Raw genomic sequence first — 26,020 nt, 5'->3', positions numbered from 1 at the left:
GAGGAGGAGAGAGGAGTAAAGTTGGAGCTGAATTTATCAGCCAGGAGGTTTGCTATATCTTCTGGCTCAGTATAGGTGGCTCCATTTATAATGAGCTCTGCATGCAATTGTGTATTGCCTTTGAGGTTGCGGACATAGGTAAAGAATGCTTTGTGGGTGTCCTTGGCCTGGGAGGCCAAACTAACCTCAAATTTGGCTTTTGTAGACTTTATTTGTCCTCTGAGTTGTTTGTTTAGTTTAATGAGAGTGCTTTTTTCCTGTTGGGTGCTACACCTCCTAATTTTTACCATGATTTTCTTCCTTCTGTTATACATCCGACTGATTTTGTGATTCCACCAAGGTGACTTGTTTTATGAGTTAGTTCTGTACTGCTTCCTGGTAGGCACAGCTGCCTCTATGTAGCTATTAACATGCTTGTACAGGATTTCTGTGAACAGTTCTGCATAGGCAGAAGTGTCATTGGGTTTATAGGGGCTTGAAATTTTGCCAGGTTATCACTTAATAGCAGGAGATTAGTCTTAGATTAGCTCCTGAATATTCCCAGTTTAGCTTAATAATAAATAATTAAAGAACAAGACAATAATAAATAAATCACCACAGTAACTTCAGAGTTCAAAATCACAGGACATTTTTAAAATAAAATTGCAGAACAGTCTCAAATCAATACAGAAAACATCTAAACTAATCTTTACTATATTCCTTACTGAAGAAATTACTGTACCCTAGTTAACTTGCTTACAGCAAGGCAAGACAGATGTAGTGAATGGATGTTTCCAGCTGATGCTGCCAGGTCAAAGGCAAAATACAAAATGCACTGTCATTCTCTCAGAGAGTTCTTATAGGTTCATACTAGGCTATCTGCCCTAGGGCATTTATAAGCCTAGCCAGAGTGTGTTTGGCTTTCGCCACCCATTTTAAATGAATTTTGCTATGCCCTTTTTCGAGGTTAATATACTGTGTCTTTGTCTAACAGTGACACAGAAGTGATACCCGGGGTAAACCTACTATCTCCCATCCACTTATCAAGATTCCTCTTGAAGAGAGTCAATGAGGGACTCTGCCTAACCTGGACTGGGATTTTATTCCAGAGTGAAGGGAGCCTCTGGGTTATGAATCTGTCCCTCCAGCATGTCCTATTTATTTCAGTGCTGAGGTTCAAGTCTCTTGAGCGCGTAGCTCGATGGGATTTGGATTTTCTGAGGTGCAGCATGTCCATTAATTCCGGGTTGGACATGGCTTTATACGTCAGGCACAGATCACCTCTGAGCAGGCGGTGTGCCACTGAGTAGAGCTGCAGTTTCTTTAACCGGGCAGCATATGGCATCTGTTTGAGCCCTTTGATCCTCTTGGTGAGGTACTTTTGGGGTCTTTCCAGTTGCTGCAGGTGTCTGGTAAGGTACATCCCAAAAGGGGCATTGTACTCAATTATGGGCCTGATGAGGGATGAGTAAAGAGGCACGATGACCTCCCCTGATCTAGATGTGAATCCCCTCATGATTAGGTGGGCTATATAAAATGTTTTTCTAACCACTTTGGTCACATGGTTGTCAAATGAGAGATTGCTATCAACTTGGGTCCCCAGGTCCCTAATTACTTCTTCCGTACTTAATGGATTACCACCTATGTGGTAATTTGTGGGCACTTTGTTTTTGCCAAAGGGGATGACTATACACTTTTTGGCGTTTAGCTTGAGTCCATGGCTCTGGCACTAGTTGTCTGTTTCTATGAGGCCCTTTTGTAGGATGCTTGTGTCGGCTGGAGAGTCGATTATGGCGCCCAGTTTGCAGTCATCTGCGAACTTGGTCAGCCATAGTCCTTCCATGTTAGCCTGTACCTCTGAGAAATATATACCGAACAAGAGAGGTCCCAGGACTAAGCCTTGCGGGATGCCACTTGTAACTGGTTTGGAGTCTGACATGGCTCCAGCAATTCTAACCATGTGTGTTCTGTCCTTGAGCCAGTTTGCAACCCATCTAGTGACATAGGAGTTTATATTTAAGCTGGTGAGCTTATCTATAATGCCCGAGTGCGGTACTGAATCGAAGTCTTTTGCAAGGTCCAGGTAGGCTGTGTGGACCACCTTCCCCTCGTCAACGGCCTTGGTGACTGTTTCAAAGAAATCAACCAGGTTTAAGAGGCAGGATCTGCCCTTAACAAAGCCGAACTGGGTAGGATCCAGTGTCTGTAGGTCCCCAATATCTTTATTTATGAGGTCCATGATGATCCTTTCCATAGCTTTGCAGACCAAGCTAGTCAGGCTTATGGGGTGATAGTTTCCAGGATCCGTTGAGGCACCACCACCACAAAGTTGGTGCCTCAATGGATCCTGAATAAGCCTGACTAGCTTTGCAGACCAAGCTAGTCAGGCTTATGGGGCGATAGTTTCCAGGATCCGTTGAGGCACCACCTTTGTGGAGAGGGACCACTGTTGCTGTACGCCACTCTTTGGGTACATATCCTGTAGTAAGGCTGAGACTGAACAGTAGTTTTATGTTTGGGTTTAGTTCTTCTTGGAGTTCATGTAGGATGCAGCCCAGGACACCGTCTGGTCCCACTGATGCTGTGTTTTTTGCTTTGGAGAGGGTGGCTCTTACCTGAGCATCTGAGGTGTCAGGGGGGCAGCACTCTGCCGGGATACAATATTTGCCCTTTTGGTGGGGAAGGGGGGGAGAAGTTTGCGCTGAACCTGTCAGCTAGGATGTTGGCAATGTCTACGGGTTTGGTGTAGTTTTTGTCATTTTGGACTAATTCTGAGCATATCTGGGAATTCCCACCCAGGTTCCTAACATAACTAAAGAAAGCCTTGTGATTATCCTTAGTGTTCTGTGCAATATTTCTCTTGAAGCTGGCCTTAGATGATTTTATGAGTGCCTGTAGTTTTTTGCTAATACTAATCAGAGATGCCTTCCCTTTTTGGGATTTTGCTCTATCATGTAGTAGCCTCCTCCTTCTATTGTATAGTTTGTTTATGGCTGGGGTCCACCAGACAGGACGCCTAACTTTGGTGGATTGGGTCTTGGTTTTATTTGGGATTGCATGATCCATGCATTCCTGAAGGTGTTCATAGAATGTGTTTATAAAGGATTCTGCAGTCTGGGCCGTATTTTCCACAGGCCCGGGGGCTTTGAAGGATTCCACCTCGGTTTTGAGGAGTGTGAAATTTGCTTTAGAGAAGTTTTTCACTGTGGTTTTCTGGGCAGGGGCTGGGGATGGGATGTGAATATCTAGTGAGATTAGTTTATGGTCTGATCTTACCAGTGAGGGATACACTTCTGGTCTGGAGCATAGAGTCCCCATGTTGGTGATGATCAGGTCCAGTATGTTTTCCCCTCTTGTGGGAGTGGCAACAAGTTGTTCCATAGCATTTGAGTTTATAAATTCTAGGAACCTTCGGGCTAGGGTGTTGGAGCTAGATTAATGCTCCCAGTCTATGTTAGGGTAGTTGAAGTCGCCCAATATAATGGTGTTTGGAGAGACCTTCATATTTTCCAGTGTTCTCAGGAAGGCTGAGTAGGGTCCCTGGGTTTGGGAGGATGGTCTGAAGCAGGCTATAAACTGGAAGGCAGTTTTACCCACTGTTAGTTGCACATGGATAGTCTCTGATGCTTCGTGCTGTGCCACCAACCTGGAGGTGTGGGTATCTTTGACGAATATTGATACTCCCCTTCCTTTTGTGGTTCTGTCCAAGTTTTGGGGCCGAAAAACATGGTATGAGGTATAACCTGGTAGTGCTGGGGTGCTCTCGGGAGCCTTGAACCAGGTTTTTGTTACTGCACAGATATCAATGTTCTCCATGCTAAGGAGAGTTTTGAGTGCATGCATCTTGAGGTTTAGACTTCTGGCGTTGAGTAGCATTACTCTTAGTTTCTTATCCCTTGTGATACCTATGGAGGTGGGTTTGTCTTTTGAGCCTTGCCTAAAAAAGGCACTATGGGGGTGGCAAGAGCCTTTGCCAATATCCGAAAGCCCAGGGGTGACAGGTGCAAGCCGTCCCTAGTGAAGCATCGTAGCTTGTTGAGCATGTCATCCCAGGCAGACAGGCATTGGATCCCCTTTGAATGACACCAATACTTAAGCCAATTGTTGAAATTGATCATCTTGTCTTCATATTGTGGCATCATTCTTGGTGAGGGTAAAATGCTACTCAAGGTCAGGGTCATACCAGCCTGGGCTACATGCTCAGAGAGCTCCTCTATGTCTCTTTTCATGTAGTCCAGGGAGGTACGTCTCAGGTCATTCACACCAGCATGGACAACGACTGAGTCATATTTGTACTTGCCTTGGAGTGACCTGAGTGCTTGTGTTATGTGGCGGATCCTAGCACCTGACAGGCAGCTCACCATGACCTTCTCCTTGTTCAGCCTGGTGAGCGGGACGTCAGTGTGCCTGACGATAGAGTCACCTATTACAAGTGTATCAGGTGTGTTGTTTAGCCTTAAGGGCTGTGACTGTTCGGCACACTGGCTTTGTGAGCTATGTGTTGCACGCGTTTTGTTTTGGGGTAGCGGTTGCTTGGGTGTCTGCTTTGAAGGTCTCTGCTGCTTAAGCGGAGTTTTATTTAGAGCCTCCGAGTATGTTTTTCTGTGTTTATGTGTTTGGTTTGCTGTCGTGGTAGGTCTATGTGAGACTGGAATTATAGTGAGTGTGGTATTCTTCTCCTCATGACTGGTTATGCCAGTACTGAGTTGAGAGAGCTTAGCCCCCAGTTTGGCTATATGGTTGCATCTCTCACATGTGTTGGAATTGGTTGGGAGGAGAAGAGGGTTGTCTGTGTACATGAGGCAGTTGTAACATTGCCTCAAGATTCCCAGATTCACCAGCTGGACTGGAGAGGAGATTGACAATTGACCTTTGGACATGCTAGAATAGTATTGGGAATTCCTTTATAATTGAAAAAAAGGGCCAATGGGGAACAAAGTACTCAAGGGGAGTTTGTGAGGGTGTAGTGCTTTTAATTTTTTAGTGCTGACTTATATAATTGCTTTAGTGAGCAAGTGCCAGGCTTTATAGTGGGAATAGGGTGTTTATTATGAGAACTAGATCAGTTCTAAGGGAAAAAGTGAAGAGCAGACTTTGTGGAGCCAAGAATGGTTTAAACCCAATTAAGCTGCTTTGCCCAATGCTGTGTTATGCACAGAATCGCGCAAAGCCGCGCTAAAGCGGGTTTTATACAGGGGGACTTGAAAGAGCTAGAAATTGGCCCAAAACGGCCAATAGACTACCAGATTCTTGCACTGGGAACACTCCTCCAGGGATAGACAGGCTGCTCCAAGCTCCCCACTGCCACTGGTGAACAAAGAAGCCTCCCTTTATCCAAGAAAGGAAATGGGCAACACAGGAACTTTCCAAAATTCCAGAATACAGCAAAGCCTGTATTTGGACTACTCTAGGTCAGGAAAGATGGGAAACAAGGATAATTTTTTTTTCTTTTTTGCAACAAACAGCAGGAAAGTGCAATAAATATGTAACACAGGCTAGCGCACTTGAGTGTGTAGCCTCAACAGGTAAATGCAGCAAACAGGGCAAACTTTAAAAGTGCAGGTGCAAAAACAACTTTAAACAGTTTAAAACAGTTCAAGAAACAGAAATACTTGCAGTTTAGCTAGATCGGACAGTCGCCCAGGTAGTAGCAGGAAAAAAACACTTTTATCAGGTTAACAGTTGCTCTTTTAGCCTCTCTGCTGCTAGCACCACTCTGCAGGACCACGAGGAACTTGGCTGAGTAGTAACAAGTGCACAAACCGCGCCAAAGCGGGTTTTATACAGGGGGACTTGAAAGAGCTAGAAATTGGCCCAAAACGGCCAATAGACTACCAGATTCTTGTGCTAGGAACACTCCTCCAGGGATAGATAGGCTACTCTAAGCTCCCCATTGCCACTGGTGAACAAAGAAGCCTCCCTTTATCCAAGAAAGGAAATGGACAACACAGGAACTTTCCAAAAGTCCAGAATACAGCAAAGCCTGTATTTGGGCTACTCTAGGTCAGGAAAGATGGGAAACAAGGATCATTTTTTTTCTTTTTTGCAACAAACAGCAGAAAAATGCAATAAATATGTAACACAGACTAGCGCACTTGAGTGTGTAGCCTCAACAGGTAAATGCAACAAACAGGACAAACTTTAAATTACAAGTGCAAAAGCGCGCTAAAGCTGGCTTTAAAGCAGGGGGTTAGAAAGAGATAGGAAATGGCCCAAAACGGCCAATAAGCTACAGGTCACTGGGCTGGAACCACTCCTCAAGGGACAGATAGGCTGCTCAGAGCTCCCCACTCTCACTGGTGAACAAAGAAGATTCCTCTTGTCCAAATAAGGATATGGGCAACACAGGAACTATGACACAGCCCAGAGATCAGCAATACCTGAAAACTGGACTATTCTATTTCAGTAAAGGTGGGAAACAAGGATTTTTTTTTACAAAGTAGCAGAAATTAGGTACAAAAACACAGTAAATGCTTTAATTCGGCTAGCGCACTTGAGTGTGTAGCCTACCAGTTAAACTAAGCAAAAACAAACTTTAAAAGTGCAAAAAAACTCAGAAATACAGGCAGGAATGCAATAAAACAACTTTGCAGAGCTTATTTAGTTAAAGAAACAGAGAAGTCTATATATACAGAAAAGCAGCTAAAACACACAAACACTTGAGATGCAGTGCAACCTAGAGGACTTGAGTTGTAGCAATATTAAGGCAATTACAGTTATAATAAATGCTCTGAAATATACTCTATATTTCCAAAATGTTTGAGAAGCACAGTCAGAACACAAGGAGGTTCAGGCAAAAAAAAAAGTTTTTTTTTTTTTTTTGAAAGGGAAAAAGGAGAAACAGAAGGCCTTATCAAATGTTATCTCTGTACTAGGTCGAATGAGCTAATGACACTAGACTGGGAGGAGTGTCACAGATCAGATTTACAGTAGGGGCGGGCAACTGCAAAGCCACCATGTATAAGAGCAAGACACCAACTGGGCGGGAGGGTGGGGACAATAGCCTATAGCCAGTAGCACTAGAGAAAGCCACAAACAGATAAAGATTTGTAAAGATACAGAATGATTTTAACTGCAGACAAATCAGTTACTTGTGCAGATTAGTTAATAGCAATAAAATACACTTGAAGACTAAAAAGCAGACAATAAAAGTGCTGTATATTAATTGTTAAAAACAATAATCTGTATAAATAATCGAAAAAAACAGGATACTTGTATATCTCAGCTAACAGCTGCGGTCAACAACTCTTATCCACTCTGCTCAGTGTGTATAGACAGAAACCCTATCAAAATTAGGGCTTAAATACTAGAAGAACAACTTTTTTTTTTTTACAAGAACACAAAAGAACCAGCCCCCACTCAGCAGACTATTAACACAATCTAGCCAAGTTAAAGAGAGGCTTCAACTAGAAACCATAGCCTACAGACAGTAGCACTAGAGAAAGCCACAAACAAATAAAGATTTGTAAAGATACAGAATGCTTTTAACTGCAGACAAATCAGTTACTTGTGCAGATTAGTTAATAGCAATAAAATACACTCGAAGACTAAAAAGCAGACAATAAAAGTGCTATATATTAATTGTTAAAAATAATAATCTGTATAAATAATTGAAAAAAAAATAGGATACTTATATATCTCAGCTAACAGCTGCGGTGAAGAACTCTTATCCACTCTGCTCAGTGTGTATAGACCTAACTTAATATCAAATATTACTGCTGGGATACTTGCAGCATGACGTCACTTTTTGTCAACTGACTCCAGTTCCCAGGCTCAACAACCATTGCTAGAAACTGGTAGCATTTAGCATCTCCCTGTGAAAATACATGGCCTTCAGATTGTTGCTACTGTTGGAAAACATAAAACAATTCAAATTTTTCACATGGGGAAAAGCCTTGAACTATGTCTCATGTGGAGGTCTTGCCTCCTTTCCTCTGCATCTTGGGAAAAGGGTAATTTCTCCCTTTTGATGAATCTCGGTGTAAGAACTTTTACATTTTCTAACTTTTGTTTAAAATTTTCTAATTAAGACTTTTCATCTGCACTGAAAAGTGCTTTACGATAAAGCACTGAAGTATCAGAAATTAGTTTAGACGAAATTGCTTATAAGTCTTATTTGGTGTGTTACAGGTTTTTGGGCAATCTTTGATATGGCCTCAGAGTCAGGCTTTGTGACACACATTGCAATAGTGTAACACAATGTACTTAAAACTGACACATTTTACACTCAACACTTTCACCTTCGGTACTTGCAGTCACTGTGTGTTTCCAAATATGTAATTATGTTCAGATATATGATCAGCTCATCAAAGACCAGCATCTAGAAATCTGCAAATTTTCTCCTGAGTGGGTGCAAGTGCTGCAATAATGTATAAGAAGTGAGAGTTTATTCCACAACCAAGCAATATGCTGAGACAAATTCAAAACGTATTGTAGTTATATAAGAACCAAGGTGATAACAAGCATTACTATCTTGCAACAGTCTTTCTGAGTGGGATAACTCCAAGCCCAGCAAAATTCTTAACTCTTCATTGTGTAAAGCTTTAAACCCTAAACATAATCTTGTCTTGGACTCTTACTACAAGCAGTTAATTTTGTAGACTGACTGCTTATCTGAGATTCCATAATGATCTTACTGTTGTTGTGAAATACTTCTAATTTGGCCAAGACTGTGTCATGCATGAGAAGTAACCCCAATTCTTGAGGTAATAGCTCCTAGGCAGTCACATTTTTGAAATCTGGGGATAACAATGCAATGCCAGACTTCTGTAATAACCAGAATTTTGAAATCTTACAAATTAGAAAGAACTTGGAGCTCATCTGCTTTCTTATTTGAACTTGTAGCATTTGCATAATAAACCTTTAAAGTTATTAACTCCTTTCAGTTTTGTATTGGTATTGTCTAGCCTAAATGCTTCTAAGTAGGTTTGTAACCAAAAAACCACTAGATCTAATCAATAGTGTTCATCTTCCCAGAAATGCTGTAGTCACCCCACTTTCTCCAGGTTTAACCATCACATGTTCTTGGTGACTCATGGAGCTGAATAAAACTGGCTATTTGCTCTAAGTTTTAAAATGAAAGAGCCAGTAAAAACAGCTAAAGGTCTAAACAAGAGATAAATGATGTTTTGTGAAATGTTTATCACCAGGATAATTCAGAGGAGTCCAACAGGGGGAAACCATTCAGGGTGCTGTAAAAAAGTGTTCCAGCTCAGGAATAACATCACATTATGCCTTACACAGAAATCACGCAACCATTTAGTGAAAAAAGAGCCTTAGAAAATGTATAACCTCATAGTTTGGAAGTGAGCAGTAGAATTTAACTAAACCAAACAGTTGCACTACATTTACAACAGATCTCAAATATTGCAGAAACTAATTTGCGTAAATAAAACAAATGAGTCCTGAAGAGATCATTTATCCCTGCATGTATAACCAAGGAGTCAAATGACCAGCAATTCTTTTAATACTGTCACTAACATTTAGGGATCTCAGTCAGTTTTAAGCTCTGTATAGCGACTGTAATTCTTGACTTGTCAGTAGAAGAAACAGGTCCAATCAATTTCATAAGCACAGAGTTTCCAAGGAAAAGTACTCCCCTTTGGGAGACAGGGTCAGTAACCAGACCAGTAACCTGAGACAAGACTGGACTGAAATTATGAATGGAAAAATTACCTCCCAGTGCCCTTCTTTTTGGTTTTCCATACTCCTGAATTTGCTATCACTGCACTGTTTTACCTTTTTGAACCCCTTTCCTGTTTTATAAACATATTATTCACATCTAGACTTTCAAATATCATGAGCCAGCTTCATTAAGGCCTACACTAAGTGTGCACGATCTGTATTCAAGAACATCACTACCACAATTTTTATGCTTTCTAGTCACTCAGAAAGATTACATTCTAAGTGTACACGTAGTCTAAAATTTGTGGTAATCTTTATAAATCCTCCTCAATATTTATGGCTGCAAGATAATTAGTAGGAAAACTAAAATTAGAAGGAAGAAGGTGCGAGTTAGGCTTATGTTGTCTGTTCACTCAGAATGGTGTACACTTAGTAAAGGCATCAATGAATCCCATGGCATATCTTGGCTGGTATTTACATCATCTGTAGCTGGATCAATAAATTTAATAGGACTAGCAGTACCACAAATCCCTTGTAAAAATAACACTAACAAATAAAATGACACTCTTAGCTGAAATTGATCTGATTATGGTTGAGAATTCTGTTTAATTTTCAGGTGTTATTTTTATATGTGTGTTCATTTTTTCATACCCTGTGATCTGAGGATTTTTATTATGTATTTTGCACAAAAACTTTGAAGTACAAAAAGGATGCCTCCTCCAGATTAAGTAAGAGAAGAGCAGGTGCTCGTATCAGTGATTTATGGAGCAATTTGAGTAGAACGTGGTGGTGCAGCGATTAGCATTGTTGCCTCACAGCAAGAAGTTCTCTGGTTCGATTTTCAGCTGGGGTGCCTTCTGTGCGGAGTCTGCATGTCCTCCCTCTGGTCATGTGGGTTTCCTCCAGGTGCTCTGGTTTCCTATCACATTCCAAAGACATGCAGTAGGTGTACTGGACACTCTAAATTCGGCATAGGTGAGTGTGTGTGTGTGTGAGTGAGTGGTACGAATGAACTACCATGGCAGGGCTAGATACCCCGGGGAGTAAACCTTGGCTCAAGATGATTGTCACTGGTGAAGTGACACCCAAACCCTATGTGTAAAATAGGAAAAGGGGTTGAGAATGGATGGATGGATGAGTAGAACAGCAAATCATATTGCTTGTAGAATGATGGGATATTTTAGACCTGAAGGGGCACAATAAGGTCCAATCAGTTTGAATAATATTATTTGAGAGGAAAAAAACACTTTTACTAGATTGAGGTAATTCAGAAATTTCTCTCCTTAGGGCAAGCAGTTTATTTTCACAGTCCAATTAGTAAGCTTGGATAAATCCTGGGACGTCCCATAGTAGGCTAACAGAAAGCCTGCTAGCACCAACAGATCCTCATACTCAAAAAAATAAACAATAAAATAGAAAACAAGTGTAATAAATGCAGTAACCCAGCTTGGAAATAATGATGAGCTAGACACAACTGAAATTACGACAGGATACTGTTAGACGGCAGTACAAACAAGAAATGCAACTTGTTGCATTCTCAGCTTGGATGAAGCCTATAAAGGTCCTTAGTAGACTAACAGAAAGTCTGCTAGCACCAACACACCATCAAATATTAAATGATTAGATGGATATACCTAAAATAATGACAGGATACTAGGACAATTCAGTCACTAAAAACATGCCTGTTTGTTTTCATGGCTTGGATAAAGCCTAGAAAGACCCTTATCACGCTAACAAAAAACTTTCACCAACACACCCACACATACTAAACATGAAAAATAAAACACAAATCAAGTGTGATAAATTCTACATCTCCGGAGTACTGATGAGTTGGGAACATAAATATATATATATATATATATATATATATATATATATATATATATATATATATATTATAGGGTCTATATTATTTCTTCGACAGCTTAGGTTGTTGAATGCTTAATGATCGACACCTAAGCGTTGAAGTTTCAAAATCGTGAACAGCCATATACGCAAATTCTTTCTTTGGGAAAGAAATTGCTAGGCCATCCAGAAATAAAATTTACTTTTCAACCCCAACCCATCCCAACTAAATATGCCAACTCTGAGATTGCTCTACATTGGGGAAAGGGCAAATCCCCAATAATGGCCAAGTGAATTCTTTGCATTTATGGCCGTTAGCGATTTTGAAACTTCGATGCTTAGATATTGATCATTGAGCATTCGACAACCTAAACTGTCAAAGAAATAATATCGACCCTATATATATATATATATATATATATATATATACACACACACACACACACACACACACACACACACACACACACACACACACATATATATTTAGAGATATCTATAAATATCTATATCTATATATATTTATATATGCATCTCAAACAGGCAATACGCTGGCAGACGAATATTGTATTACATTACACAAAAATTAAAGTATACAAAATCATAGTATTTTCTTGGATGAAGTTGTCTTACCTGTGTTACCAGGAGAAGGCCCATTAAATAAAAGACAAAACAGAGTATAGCTAGGAATATGACTCTTTTCTTCATATCCCGCAAAGATGGAAACTCGTCAAGAACAGCAGTGGTGATGCTCTCCATATTCCCAAACTAGGAAATAATGACACCAAACATGTCAATAGCTAAATAAATAAATAAAAACTAATCACTGTATTTTAATGCAAAAGTACAATCATAAATTTCAGAATCTTTACTTTTGTATGTTGAATGTTTCGTAAACTAAGGAATTCTTAGGAGTTCAATGTCTAGAGATGTACTGTAAGTTATCTCCATAAATTTTAGGGTTCTGCCTCATAGTTTAAGAGCCTGTATCACTGACACAACATTCTTTGAACCAGTCTTAAGATGCCATCTAGTGTACACATTTTGATATTTCTCTCGACCAACAAACACACTGATTGTAATTTATGTTGTTAATTGTAGATCCAATATTTACCTTTCCTATACATATGTGTATATGTATGTATGTATGTAAGTATGTGTATCTATATATATATATATATATATATATATATATATATATATATATATAGAGAGAGAGAGAGAGGTCTAGGACATTTCACTGAATCTCAAATGACTGAACACAAATCACTGAAAGCATAATTCACTGAAAACTCAATTCACTAAAACACATTTCACTGAAAGTTATATATAGCCTTTTCCTCACTGTAGTGCGACCCTGGAGTTAGTGTGTATATATATATATATATATATATATATATATATATATATATATATATATATATATAAAATATATATATATATAGTAAGGGGGGTGTGGGGGGAACCGCCCCCCACATATTTTAAGTATATATTATGTTCAGAAAAGAGTAATATATTGGAATTGCAAGTATCCATGTATATAGTTCAAAATATTTAAAATATGTGGGGGACTATGCCCCCCATACACTAACTCCAGGGTCGCACTACAGTGGGGAAAAGGCCATATATAACTTTCAATGAAATATGTTTCAGTAAATTGAGTTTTCAGTGAATTGAGCTTTCAGTGAAAAGGGCACACTAATCTGACTTTCAGTGAAATGTGCCAGACCCATATATATATATATATATATATATATATATATATATATATATATATACACACACACATATATATATATGGGTGTACACTTCGACCCATTGAATTTTCAATTTGCCGAAACTGAAAGAACCGATCCCAGTTAAGCGAAAGTGCATTTAAATGAAAACGCACTTTTGCGTAAAATATTACACTGAATATTTTTGCTAGATCACAGTACAGTGATGATAACAGAATATTCTCTTTTCCCCACTGTAGTGCGATCTCAGAGTTAGTATATATAAGTAGCGGGGGTGTGGGAGGTGCAGCTCTCAACATGGGGGGTGCAGGGAGGCTTACTTTAGTTGAATATTTTTTTGTGTGTGTGTGTGTGTGTATATGTGTGTGTGTGTGTGTGTGTGTGTTTTTTCGATGTTATGATTTTCACGAAAGTGCATTTTCGTTTAAATGCACTTTTGCTTAACTGGGATCGGTTTTCAGTTTTGGCAAACTGAAATTTCGATGGGTCGAAGTAGACCCCCATATATATATATATATATTTATACACACACACATATAAATATATATATAAATATATATATATTGGACTATCAGATTAACAAGTTAGTCAATAAATTTCTATTTGAAGGACTCTTTTTTTTTTTTTTTTTTTTTTACATGAACTGTTTCTAACCAACCGACACATGAAGATAAAATGCTTGTTACCATTGGACACTGAATCACTTTACACTAATATCCTGCACACTGAAGGTCTTGAATATGTGAAAACATTCTTACACAGTTATTCCACTTTCTCACATAGTAAAATTGAAACAATTTGTTCCCTGATCTTTTGTGTGCTGCAAAGAAACTTTTTTTCATTTAAATGGAGTAGTTTACCAACAAATTGAAGGGGTAGTGATGGGGTCAAGAATGGCCCTAGCTTATGCTACTCTGGTTTTAAGTGTTTGGGAAGTCAACACCCTTGTTCATCTACCAGGATTTCAACAAACAAGATTGTACAAGCGATACATAGATGACATATTTTTTGTGTAGTAGGGTACACCTGAAAGTCTTGACTTTCAACATTGATACTCTTTCTGGGGAATCTAACATTTTCAGAAAAAAAGACTTACTGTAACAATTCCTCAGATTTTAGAAGCCAGCATCTGTTTTTATGAAGAAAAATATTGTAAATGGGCAATTCATTAGATACTCCCATAGGAATGACATTTTTATTCAGGAAAGCTGAGTTCTCTGCAGTCTTTTTGTGAATAGAAATTATCCACTGCCATTCTTAAAGAGTATCTTTATATAAGTGAATGAATCATGCAACTCTAACGTCTGACCAATACTCGAGTTTGGGTTTCAGCAAGCACCCAATCAATGTACTGGTATGGACTGAGCCTTCTGGTCTTCAAGTCAAAGTTCTGCTTTGAACCGCACCCCCTTGCAGACCTATCATGAGAGTACTGTAGTTCAGACCCTCACTTTTCTACTTCGTATTTATTTAGACCAGAAACCAATTAGAGACATTATTTTGAAAAAGTAGGGCATTATACATAATAGCAGGGAATTAACCTCAGTATTAGGAAATGCACTGACTTTCTCACACAAGAGAACTAAGTCACTGCGAACTTTATTTGAATATTCAAATGCACCATTTATGACTGAACATTTTAATGACACTGATAAACTTCCAGGCATGTTGGCCTGTGGCTCATGCATGGTTTGCAATTTCATCTACAATGGCGCAAACTATGTTTTGCAGCATTGTAACTATACAGTAGTTTTCCATTGGTTTTATAACTGTCATAGCGTCAACATGGTTTATGCAGGGGTTTGTGTTACCTGCCACAGTTTTTTATGTAGGAAAGACATCAAGGAAACTGTCAAGCCGTATCAAAGAACACAGTGCAGCCAAACGTAATAAACAGAAAATAATGTTTTAGGTAAACAAAGTCAAGTATGCACAGGGTTCCAGAAATTTGTATTCCTAGTTTTAGAACAGGAAGATTTATTTTGTAGAGATGTAGATACTTTACTGGAGTTTCATGAGTTAAGGCGGCATTTATTCTTCAAATTTTTTTTTCACATTTTATTGACTACTTACTTTGCACTAACAAGGGTATTTAGCGTACTGCTATCAGCTGCATACTCATTTCAAAAAAATGTTTTTCTGAAGAAGTTCTTGTCACTATTAAAGAACAAAAGCATTCAAAACCTGTTCTGCTCTGCTTTTTCTTATTTGCATAGTCAAAGAAGTTTTTGTTTGCATTGTGTATATATATATATATATAAATATATATATATATATATATATATATATACACACACACACACACACACACACACACACACACATATATATATATATATATATATATATATATATATATATATATATATATATATATATATATATATATATACACATACATACATACATGTGTATATATGTGTATATGGGTCTACTTTCTTTGATCAATATACCATTATTTTGAACAAAGAAAGTGTGACCTTACTTTTGAGAAAGTGCACTTCAACGAAACTGTACTTTTGCTAATTCTGGTTCAGCGAACCGGAAATCTAAATAAAACAGAGCATTACAGTGGGGATAAGGGAATATACCTGTTTCTCCACTGTAGTGCGATCTTGGAGTTAGTATATTTAATGTAGGAGGGATGTGGGGGTGCAGGGGGACTTGGTCCCCTGCAAAAAGGAGTTTAAACTGTTATTTTTTATTTTAATTGTCGGTTTGCTGAACCGGAATTCACAAAAGTGCACTTTTGTTGAAGTGCACTTTTGCGAAGTAAGGTCACACTTTCTTTGTTCAAAATAATGGTATTTCGATCAAAGAAAGTAGACCTGTGTGTATGTGTGTGTTTGTGTATGTATATATATATATATATATATATATATATATATATATATATATATATATATATATAGATATATATATAGATATATATATATATATATATATATAAGAGAAATCCATGTATCCACCACGTTGAGGGCACAAAATACAGTTTAATAGTCCATAAACAAAATGTACACAATAAACATAAAGATAGATGAGTGCTTTTGGGTATAACATCCTTCATCAGATCTAATAAACTACAATGAATTTGCTTATATACAAAATATCATCCAATAGACGTTTAGTAAAGTTCGCACCAAAACAATCCTAAAAATGCAATAAAATGTTAAAATAACTATTACATTAATTATTCTATCAATCAACATCCAATGTTCAATTCTCCAACCATCCAAAATGGTACCTAAATGAGCTGACCAATAGCTACCATAGCAACGCTATTTGGTTGGATACTCGAATTGAACATTGTCATTGGTGCACCCTATTGCCATAAAACATTCTGTGTTTCTAATCTACGCCAATAAAACTCTTGTTATTTAGTCTGAATAGTATGTCGATACTGAAAACATATACATATGTGTAAAGAATATGTATGTGTGTGTATAAAACACATCAGCCAGTATACATTTAACAAATCTAAAACTGGGCGTTCCAATATATGAACATCAAAGTAAAATATTAAAATTTCTACTGCACTACTGGTGCACCTATTATTATATAATAATTCATTGTTTGACCAATCAAGATAACACCTATCTAAGTTATCCAGTAGCTATCATCCTTAATATTATCAATGCTATTGGATAGATTTTTATTGGTGTTCATTTGTATGAATCAATTCAATATATTCCTATTTATATATTCCTATTTTACACCAATGCAACTCGTTTAGTTATTATGCATATATGTGCGCTATTCTTGTAATGATAGCTTGATTCAATGCAGCATTCAAGAATACATATGTACGTATATGTATACATAGCATATGTACATTATTTGGCATATAAATAGCTATTTCTGCAGATATAACCATCGTATCTTGGTTCACAATGTGCTAAAAATAGCCATCATACATTGTATGGGTGCTACGGGAAAAACTACTATATTGAGCACCTTCGATCCTGTATGCCCACGATCCACCATATAATGTAAATATGATGTCAACTAAACAGGTGACCTTTATGGTTCTATGAATCAAAATACAATGATCTTTTATGATAAATATTTAACCATATAAGTTGTTTTTATTTGATTTTTTGATACTTTAAAAGTCTGATTTACTGATCGAAGATCCTTGGTAGGCCTAGATATTGCATTTGGGAACATATTCAGCTACTCACTCCACAAATGAGGAAAAGGCGCCTTACAGATAACTTTACAAATACAAAAAAAAAATGAAGCACCTGGAATCAGTGTAGGCACGAACTCCAAATTTATTAGCACACGAATAAAACCAAAAAAACAAACAATGTAACTTCATCATCAAGTACTACAATAATTGAAACAAACCCCTTATATAAGAATGTAATTAACCAATTAAATAATTGTCCTATACCTGTTAAAGCAACCTTAAATAAATTAACCAACCTTAACCACAAAGGAAGCTTATTTACTGAAAGTGTTTATATATAAATTATTTATATATATATATATATATATATATATATATATATATATATATATATATATATATTTATACTGGATTTTATGGATTAAAAACATTTAAAACATATTTAAAACATACAGTTTAAAGTGAGTTTGTTCCAATACAATATATATATATATATATATATATATATATATATATATATATATATATATATATAAATAATTTATATATAAACACTTTCAGTAAATAAGTTAGTATATAAATAAATGCATACTAGCATAAACTAATCATTGTAAAACATATTAAAAAGAGAGAGAGGAAGGGCACCATCATGTGGCTAAACTTGAAATTGCACTAAACATTGTACAAATGTGTGAAATAAATCTTTTTTAATTTATAAATAATTGATTGATAGAGTCTTCACTTCACAGACTAGCCAACATATATATTAATGCAATTTTTAGTACTGTTTTTTCACAGTCTTGCTGCTCTCAGCTTTAGTAGTTTTTTTTTTTGTATTTGAACATATTCAGCTAGCCTTTTTCATCTTGGGCAGTACATTTTTTGTGGGGAGTTCTTCATTTACCAGAAGCATTTCTTCCTTTTCTCTTTGATGTTGTATTGACTAGTGAGCAAGTTGTTGGGGACATCCCTTTTGAAGGGTGTGTGATGGCTATCTTCTTTATCTATCTGTCTTTGCCTTGCACCTTCATAGAGTTTCTTTTGCCTTGAAACTTCATAGAGTTTCTTTAATGCCATCACTTTTTATCAGAAGCATAACTGGTTCAATTAGCACCTTGGGTCAGGGCTTTGAACCAGTGCCCCACCCCTTAGCTCTTCACATGAAGATCTCTGCATCTTCCTCTTAGCAAAAAAAGAAAAAAAATGGACATTCCTCCTATTGGCATACCACCCATGTAGCCAGATGCATGACATGCCCCCCCCCTGCCCCAGCCATTCAGGTCCTGTTTCTGTACCCTGCCCCCAATTTCCTTTAACATATATTATTAAAAAAAAGACTGTAGTAAATAGTTTACTACAAAAGTAGCAAACAGTTACCACAGCTTATACCTGCCTGCACAGAGCGCTACAGCACTCATGTTTTAGCTCAAAAAATATATTTCTTTCTAAACTATAGCAAACTGCTTGCTATATATGTAGCAAGCAATTGCTGCAGTTTATACCCTGCTGCACTGAGGGCTACAGTGTTCAGGTTTTAGTTAAAAAATATATATTTTTTTTACTTTTGAACTGTAAGAAACTGTTTGCTACAGTGTAGTAAGTAGTTGCTACAGTTTAGACCACACATGGAGTGCTACAGCACTCAGGTTTGGCTGCAAATGTAATATACTAAATTTTAAAAGCTAGTATTACATTAAAGGGTGATCAGAATCAGCTGATTGTGCCCCCCCTAACACTTTGCACATGGGGCTGTTGCCTCTCTTGCCCTGCACTAGCTATGCTACTGTTTTCTATAAACTGGCAGAGTGCCTCTGATGACTTCTTTCTTGCTTTTGTGGCTGATCTCTTAGTCTCTTTCGTAGCCTCCCTAGCCTCCCAGAATTCCTTCCTAGGTTGATCTGTCTTTTCTGTCTCCCAGCTTTTCCTGCACTACTACTTTCTTTTAATACCTTCCTGGATTTATGCATTTGACAACTAACTGTCCTTTATGTACCGTATTTCCATACCTGGTTCAGCTGCGTATCTGTTCTACAGTCTTCACACATGATGTTTTGCCATTCTTCTTCCTAAGGTGCTGGGATCTTGAGTATTTTCTGTGTTATTTGTGCTTTTGTTACCATCAACTTCCAGGTATAAAGTCTAGTCCTTGTTGACCTTAGAGCCTCCTGTCACCACTGTTTGCAGCTGATTGTGGCCACCAGTGGTTTATGTTTTGTGCTGAATGTTTCACTGGGAATGACTTTGCAATCTGCTTCCTTACTAGGAGGATGTTTATCTGAGTTGCATGCTGGCCACTCTTGCATGGGATCTTGTGACTGTACCTCTTGCTTAACCATTTGTTGGCTACCATCAAACCATTTGCCAAGCAGAAGTCTAGAATGGCCTTTCCTTCATTATTCCTGTTGCCCCACCTATGTGGACCCAGGCAGGACCAGGACCCGATCCATCTGATGTGAGCATTCATGCCTCCCATTATCAATACCAACTCATGTTGTCTTACTTTAAAGAGTAGGTCCTGCAACTGCTAGCTGAATGCAATTTTTTCCTCACGATCACAACCCTGTTTTAGGGCATAGGTTGAGATTATGAATACTGCCCTATTTTTACACTAGTCATGAGTCACTAATTCAGAAGAAACTTCCCACATTACTTCCCATAACATTTCTAGTCTATCCTCACCCTAAGTAGTAGACTCTGGACCCCAAGCCAGGTGGCTTTGCTACACTGCCCCTCCATCATGTCTCCTGGATAGACAAAATGTCAGATCTACTTCTAACCATGATATGATCCACTGACAAGCTCTATCCTGTCAGAGAACCTATATTCAGGGTAGCTATCCTTTGATAATGACTGGTTTTACTTCCTAGCTTCACTCAACAGAACTATCCCAGGCAACCCAAGCTGGACAACTGGACACTGAGTGGGCAGTAGCTTACTGACCCAGAGTTGTTGGGCTTTATGGCAGGCACACACTGGCTTAGATAGGCACACAGACCCCTCCCACCATTAGTATGTGTCGTTGGAGTAGGCTGGATCCTCAACCCTCTTATTACCAGTAAATACCCATGCCCATTTTTAGTGACATTAGTCAATGCCACCAAATCACCAAGAGCCAATTCTTTCACCACTGAGTATCTAATTCTGACAAGGCACACGCAAACACACGAACATATAACTAAATAAACAAACAGCAACACACACAATCTGTCTCTCTTTATATATATATATATATATATATATATATATATATATATATATAGGGTCTATATTATAAAGTCGAACACTTACTTCATCGAATACCTAAACGTCAACCTGTCATCGAACCGCATAAATACCGAACGCCCTAAACCATGAAATTTAAAAAGTCGAACTATCATACTTGTCCCAACCCACCACCAGCTACATACTACCTACACAAACAAACTAAATAAACCACATACATACACTAACCAAAACCTTACTTTTAACCCTAAATTAAACCCTACTTCTAACCCTACACTAAATCTTACATATACCACCATATATGCACTTAACTTAACCCGCACCTTAACCCTAAGGTCCGTAACTATCGCACACTTACCTTATGGAGCTATACAGCAGAAGGCCAACCATGACGATTTGATGTTTCCGCTTTCGCTCGTCTGGACGATCGATGTTTTCATGGTTCGATGAAGATGGGTCGATGTTTAGGCGTTCGGGTAAGTAAGCATTCGCCTTTTTAATATAGACACTCACACACAAGTCTAGCATTTTGTATAATTGCTCTTTCATCTAATCACAAATCACTTAAAAAAATTCCTTGAAAATAAATTTAATCTAAAACACATTTCACTGAATCACATTTCATAGAAAATCTCATATACATCAAATACCCCTTCAAATGTTTTTATTGTTATTGTTGTTGTTATTTTTTTCCTGCATCCCAAATGTAAGGGGCTTTGCCCCCCCTTACCTAAATATATTAACTCCATGGATGACAACCACAGAGAAAAGAGAAAACACTGCACACATTGAATCACTGATAGTACACCGGCACAGACTCTTAGAGATGTGGGTACAACATAAGGATGGGCATTGGCAAGTTATGAATACTGCTTTAGACTAATTTACCCTGCAGTTCCTACATTCCTTGATGCTAAACCACGCTGCCTTTTACAGTTTTCTATGAATTGTGATTCAACCATACGTGTTTCAGATGAAATATGTTGTGTTTTCAATGATTTTTTTTCAGTGATTTGAAATTAAATGAAAAGCCAGTTGGATGAAACGAACTGTAAATATATTTGTTTTACTTAAACAAAGTAGTTCATTATATATATATATATATATATATATATATATATATATAGGTATACACACACACACACACACACACACATATGTGTGTGTAGTTCTAAATATTTAAACACTTAAATATTGACAAGAAAAATATGTAAAGTACAAAATATTGACTGCTAAAAATATCTAAACACAAAATATCTACAAAACACGGTACATGTGTATATTTGCGCGTTTTTGTGCATAGCGCAACAGCGGGCAGCGCCGCCTAATTGGGTTGAAACTATTCCTGGCTCCACAAAGTCTGCTCTTCACTTTTTCCTTTAGAACCGCTCTATCTCTCAATTTAAACATCATATTCTCATTCTAAGGCCCTTCACTGGTCCAGTTAAGTAATCCTACAAGTTGGCACTATTAAACCATAAGCACTACTTACTCTTATACTCTCTACGATTACCCTGTCCTCTATTGGTCCGTCTTAAATTCAGTTTCCCTATATTACTCTAGCATGTCCAAAGGTCAGTCAATGGTTTCCTCTCCAGTCCAGCTGGTGAATCTGGGAATTTTCAGGCAATGTTACAACTGTCTCATGTACACGGACAACCCTCTCCTCCTCCAAACAGGTTCAAATATATGTGAGAGATGCAACTATTTAGCCACACTGGAGGCTGAGCTCTCTCATCTCAAAACTGGTGTAACCAGTCAGGAGGAGAAAGTAACCTCACACAACACAATTCCAGTATCACATAGTCCCACCACATCAGCAAACCAAACACATAAATACACAAAACCATACTTGGAGGCTCTAAATAAAAATCTACCTAAGCAACAGAGACCTCCAAAGCAGACATCCAAGCAAACGCTACCTCAAAACAAAACACGCACAACACATAGCCCACAAAGTCAGTGTGCCAAGCAGCCACAGCCCTTAAGTCTAAATAACACACCTGATACTCTTGTAATAGGTGACTCTATTGTCAGACACACTGACATCCCGCTCACCAGGCTGAATAAAGAGAAGGTCACGGTGAGCTGCCTGTCGGGTGCTAGGATCCGAAGCAAATACAAATATGACTCAGTCATTGTACATGCTGGTGTGAATGATCTGAGATGTACCTCCCTGGACTACATGAAAAGAGACATAGAGGAGCTCTCTGATCATGTAGCCCAATGACCCTGACCTTGAGCAGCATCTTACCCTCAACTAGAATGATGCTGGTATGACCCTGACCTTGAGCAGCATCTTACCCTCACCTAGAATGATGCCACAGTACAAAGACAAAATGATCGATTTTAACAATTGGCTAAAATTTTGGTGTCATTCAAAGGGGATCCAGTGTCTGTCAGCCTGGGATGACATGCTCGACAAGCCACGTTGCTTCACTAGGGACGACTTGCACCTGTCACCACTGGGCTTTCAGATATTGGCAAAGGCTCTTGCCACCCTCATAGTGCCTTTTTTAGGCAAGGCTCAAAAGTCAAACCCACCCCCATAGACAGCACAAGGAACAAGAAACTAAGGGTAATGCTGCTTAACGCCAGAAGTCTTAACCTCAAGATGCACGCACTCAAAGCTCTCCTCAGTATGGAGAACATTGATATCTGTGCAGTGACAGAAACCTGGTTCAAGGCTCCAGAGAGCACCCCAGCACTACCAGGCTATACCTCATATCATGCTTTTCGGCCCCAAAACCCGGACCGAACCACAAAAGGAAGGGGAGTTTCCATATTTATCAAGGATATCCACACCTCCAGGTTAGTGGCATTGCACGAAGTATCGGAGACCATCCATGTGCAACTAACAGTGGGCAAGACTGCTTTTCAGTTTATAGCATCCTACAGACCACCCGCTCAAAGTCAGGAATCCCACTCGGCTTTCCTGAAAACATTGGAGAACATGAAGATCTCTCCAACACCATTATATTGGGCGACTTCAACTACCCAAACATTGACTGGGAGCACTACTCAAGCCCCAGCACCTTAGCCCAGAGGTTCCTGGAAATTATAAACTCAAATGCTATGGAACAACTAGTCACCACTCCCACAAGAGGGGACAACATACTAGACCTGATCATTACCAACATGGGGACTCTATGCTCCACACCAGAAGTATATCCCTCATTGGTAAGATCAGACCATAAATTAATTTCACTGGATGTCCACATCCCGACCCCACCCCCAGCCCAGAAAACCACAGTGAAAAACTTCTCAAAAGTGAACTTCTCACTTCTCAAAACCGAAGTGGAATCCTTCAAGGCCCCAGGGCCAGTGGAAACTACGGCCCAAACTGCAGAATCCTATATAAACGCATTCTACGGACATCTCCAGGAATGCATTGATCATGCTATCCCAAACAAAACCAAGACCCAATCATCCAAAAGGCAGGCGTCCAGTCTGGTAGACCCCTGCCATAAATAAACTGTACAACAGAAGGAGGAAGTTACTACATGATAGAGCAAAATCCCTAATAGGGAAGGCATCTCTGATCAGTACTAGCAAAAAATTACGATCCCTCATAAAATCCTCCAATGCCAGCTTCGAGAGAAAAATTGCACAGGACACCAAAGACAATCATAAGGCTTTTTTCAGTTATGTTAGGAACCTGGGATGCAACTCCCAGACTTGTTCTGAGTTGATTCTAAACGACAAAAAATACACTGAACCCACAGACATCGCCAGTATCCTGGCAGACAGGTTCAGTGCAAACTTCTCCACACCCACCCCCCCAAAAGAGCAAGTATCTATCCCGGCAGAGGGCTGCCTCCCAAACATCTCTGATGCTCAGGTGAAGGCTGCCCTCTCCAAAGCAAAAACCACTGCATCCATGGGACCAGATGGCGTCCCAGGTTGCATCTTACATGAACTCCAAGAGGAACTAATCCCTCAAATAAAACAGCTATACAATCTCAGCCTCACTACAGGATATGTGCCCACAGAATGGCGTACAGCAACAGTGGTCCCACTCCACAAAGGTGGAGCCTCTACGGACCCTGGAAACTATCGCCCCATAAGCCTGACTAGCTTAGTTTGCAAGGCTATGGAGAGGATCATCATGGAGCTCATAAACAAAGACATTGGGGACCTACAGACACTAGATCCTACCCAGTTCGGCTTTGTCAAGGGCAGATCCTGCCTTTTGAACCTGGTTGACTTCTTTGAAACAGTCACCAAAGCCATAGATGAAGGGAAGGTAGTCCACACAGCCTATCTGGACCTTGCAAAGGCATTTGACACAATACCCCACTTGGACATCATAGATAAGCTATCCAGCTTAAACATAAACCCCTATGTCACAAGATAATTCACAAACTGGCTCAAAGACAGAACCCACAGAGTGAGAGTTGCTGGAGCCATGTCAGACTCGAAACCGGTCACAAGTGGCATCCCACAGGGTTCTGTCCTGGGACCACTCTTGTTCGGTATATACTTTTCCGAGGTACAGGCAAACGTGGGAGGACTATGGCTCACCAAGTTCGCAGACGACTGCAAACTGGGTGCCATAATCGACTCTCCAGCTGACACAAACATCCTCCAAAAAGGTCTCACAGAGACAGATAACTGGTGCCAGTGCCATGGTTTAAAGCTAAATGCCAAAAAATGTATAGTCATACCCTTTGGCAAAAACAATGTGCCCACAAATTACCACATAGGCGGAAATCCATTAAGTACAGAGAAAGTTATTAGGAACCTGGGGACCCAAGTTGATAGCAATCTCTCCTTTGAAAACCACATTGCCAAAGTGGTTAGAAAGACCTTCTACATAGCCCACCTCATCACGAAGGGTTTCACATCTAGATCAAGAGAGGTAATTGTGCCCCTTTATTCATCCCTCATCAGGCCCATCATAGAATACAATGCCCCTTTTGGGATGTACCTTACCCGACACCTGCAGCAATTAGAAAGACCCCAAAAGTATCTCACCAAGAGGATCAAGGGTCTCAAACTGATACCATATGCTGCTCGGTTAAAAAAACTCCAGCTCTACTCAGTTGCATAACGCCTACTTCGAGGCGATCTATGCCTGACATACAAAGCTATGTCAAATCCAGAATTAATGGACATGCTCCACCTCAGTAAATCTAAATCCCTTAGAGCCACACGCTCGAGGGACTTGAACCTCAGCACAGAAATATGTAGAACTTGCTGGAGGGACAGGTTTATAACCCAGAGGCTCCCTTCGCTCTGGAATAGAATTCCAGTTCATGTGAGGCAGAGCACCTCACTGAGTCTCTTCAAGAAGAATCTCGATAGGTGGATGGGGGATCATAGGTTTGTCCTAGGGATTACTCCTGTGTCACTATTAGACAGAGGCACAGTAAACTAAACCTTAAAAAGGGCACAGTATACTCAAATCAAGGGGTGGCATAAGCCATACAGAATCGGGCTAGGCTTATAATTGCCCCAGGGCAGATAGCCTAGTATGAAC

General features: G+C 39.1%; 1 protein-coding gene across 1 annotated transcript in view; it reads right to left on the bottom strand.

Moving 5' to 3' along the window:
• The window catches only part of LOC122803429 (sodium-dependent proline transporter-like), a 906,432-nt gene that overhangs the window by 172,363 nt on the left and 708,049 nt on the right, over positions 1 to 26,020 (bottom strand). The window contains exon 11 of the mRNA XM_044073039.1: positions 12,082 to 12,216. Coding sequence (XP_043928974.1) covers positions 12,082 to 12,216 — 135 coding nt within the window. The remainder of the gene's footprint in view (positions 1 to 12,081; positions 12,217 to 26,020) is intronic.

Source organism: Protopterus annectens, chromosome 5.part1, assembly GCF_019279795.1.
Source record: "Protopterus annectens isolate FY-2018-M chromosome 5.part1, PAN1.0, whole genome shotgun sequence".
In the NCBI taxonomy this organism is placed as follows: Eukaryota; Metazoa; Chordata; order Ceratodontiformes; family Protopteridae; genus Protopterus; species Protopterus annectens.
The sequence above is the reverse complement of the archived record's forward strand: the minus strand, read 5'-3'. Positions and strand labels throughout refer to the sequence as shown.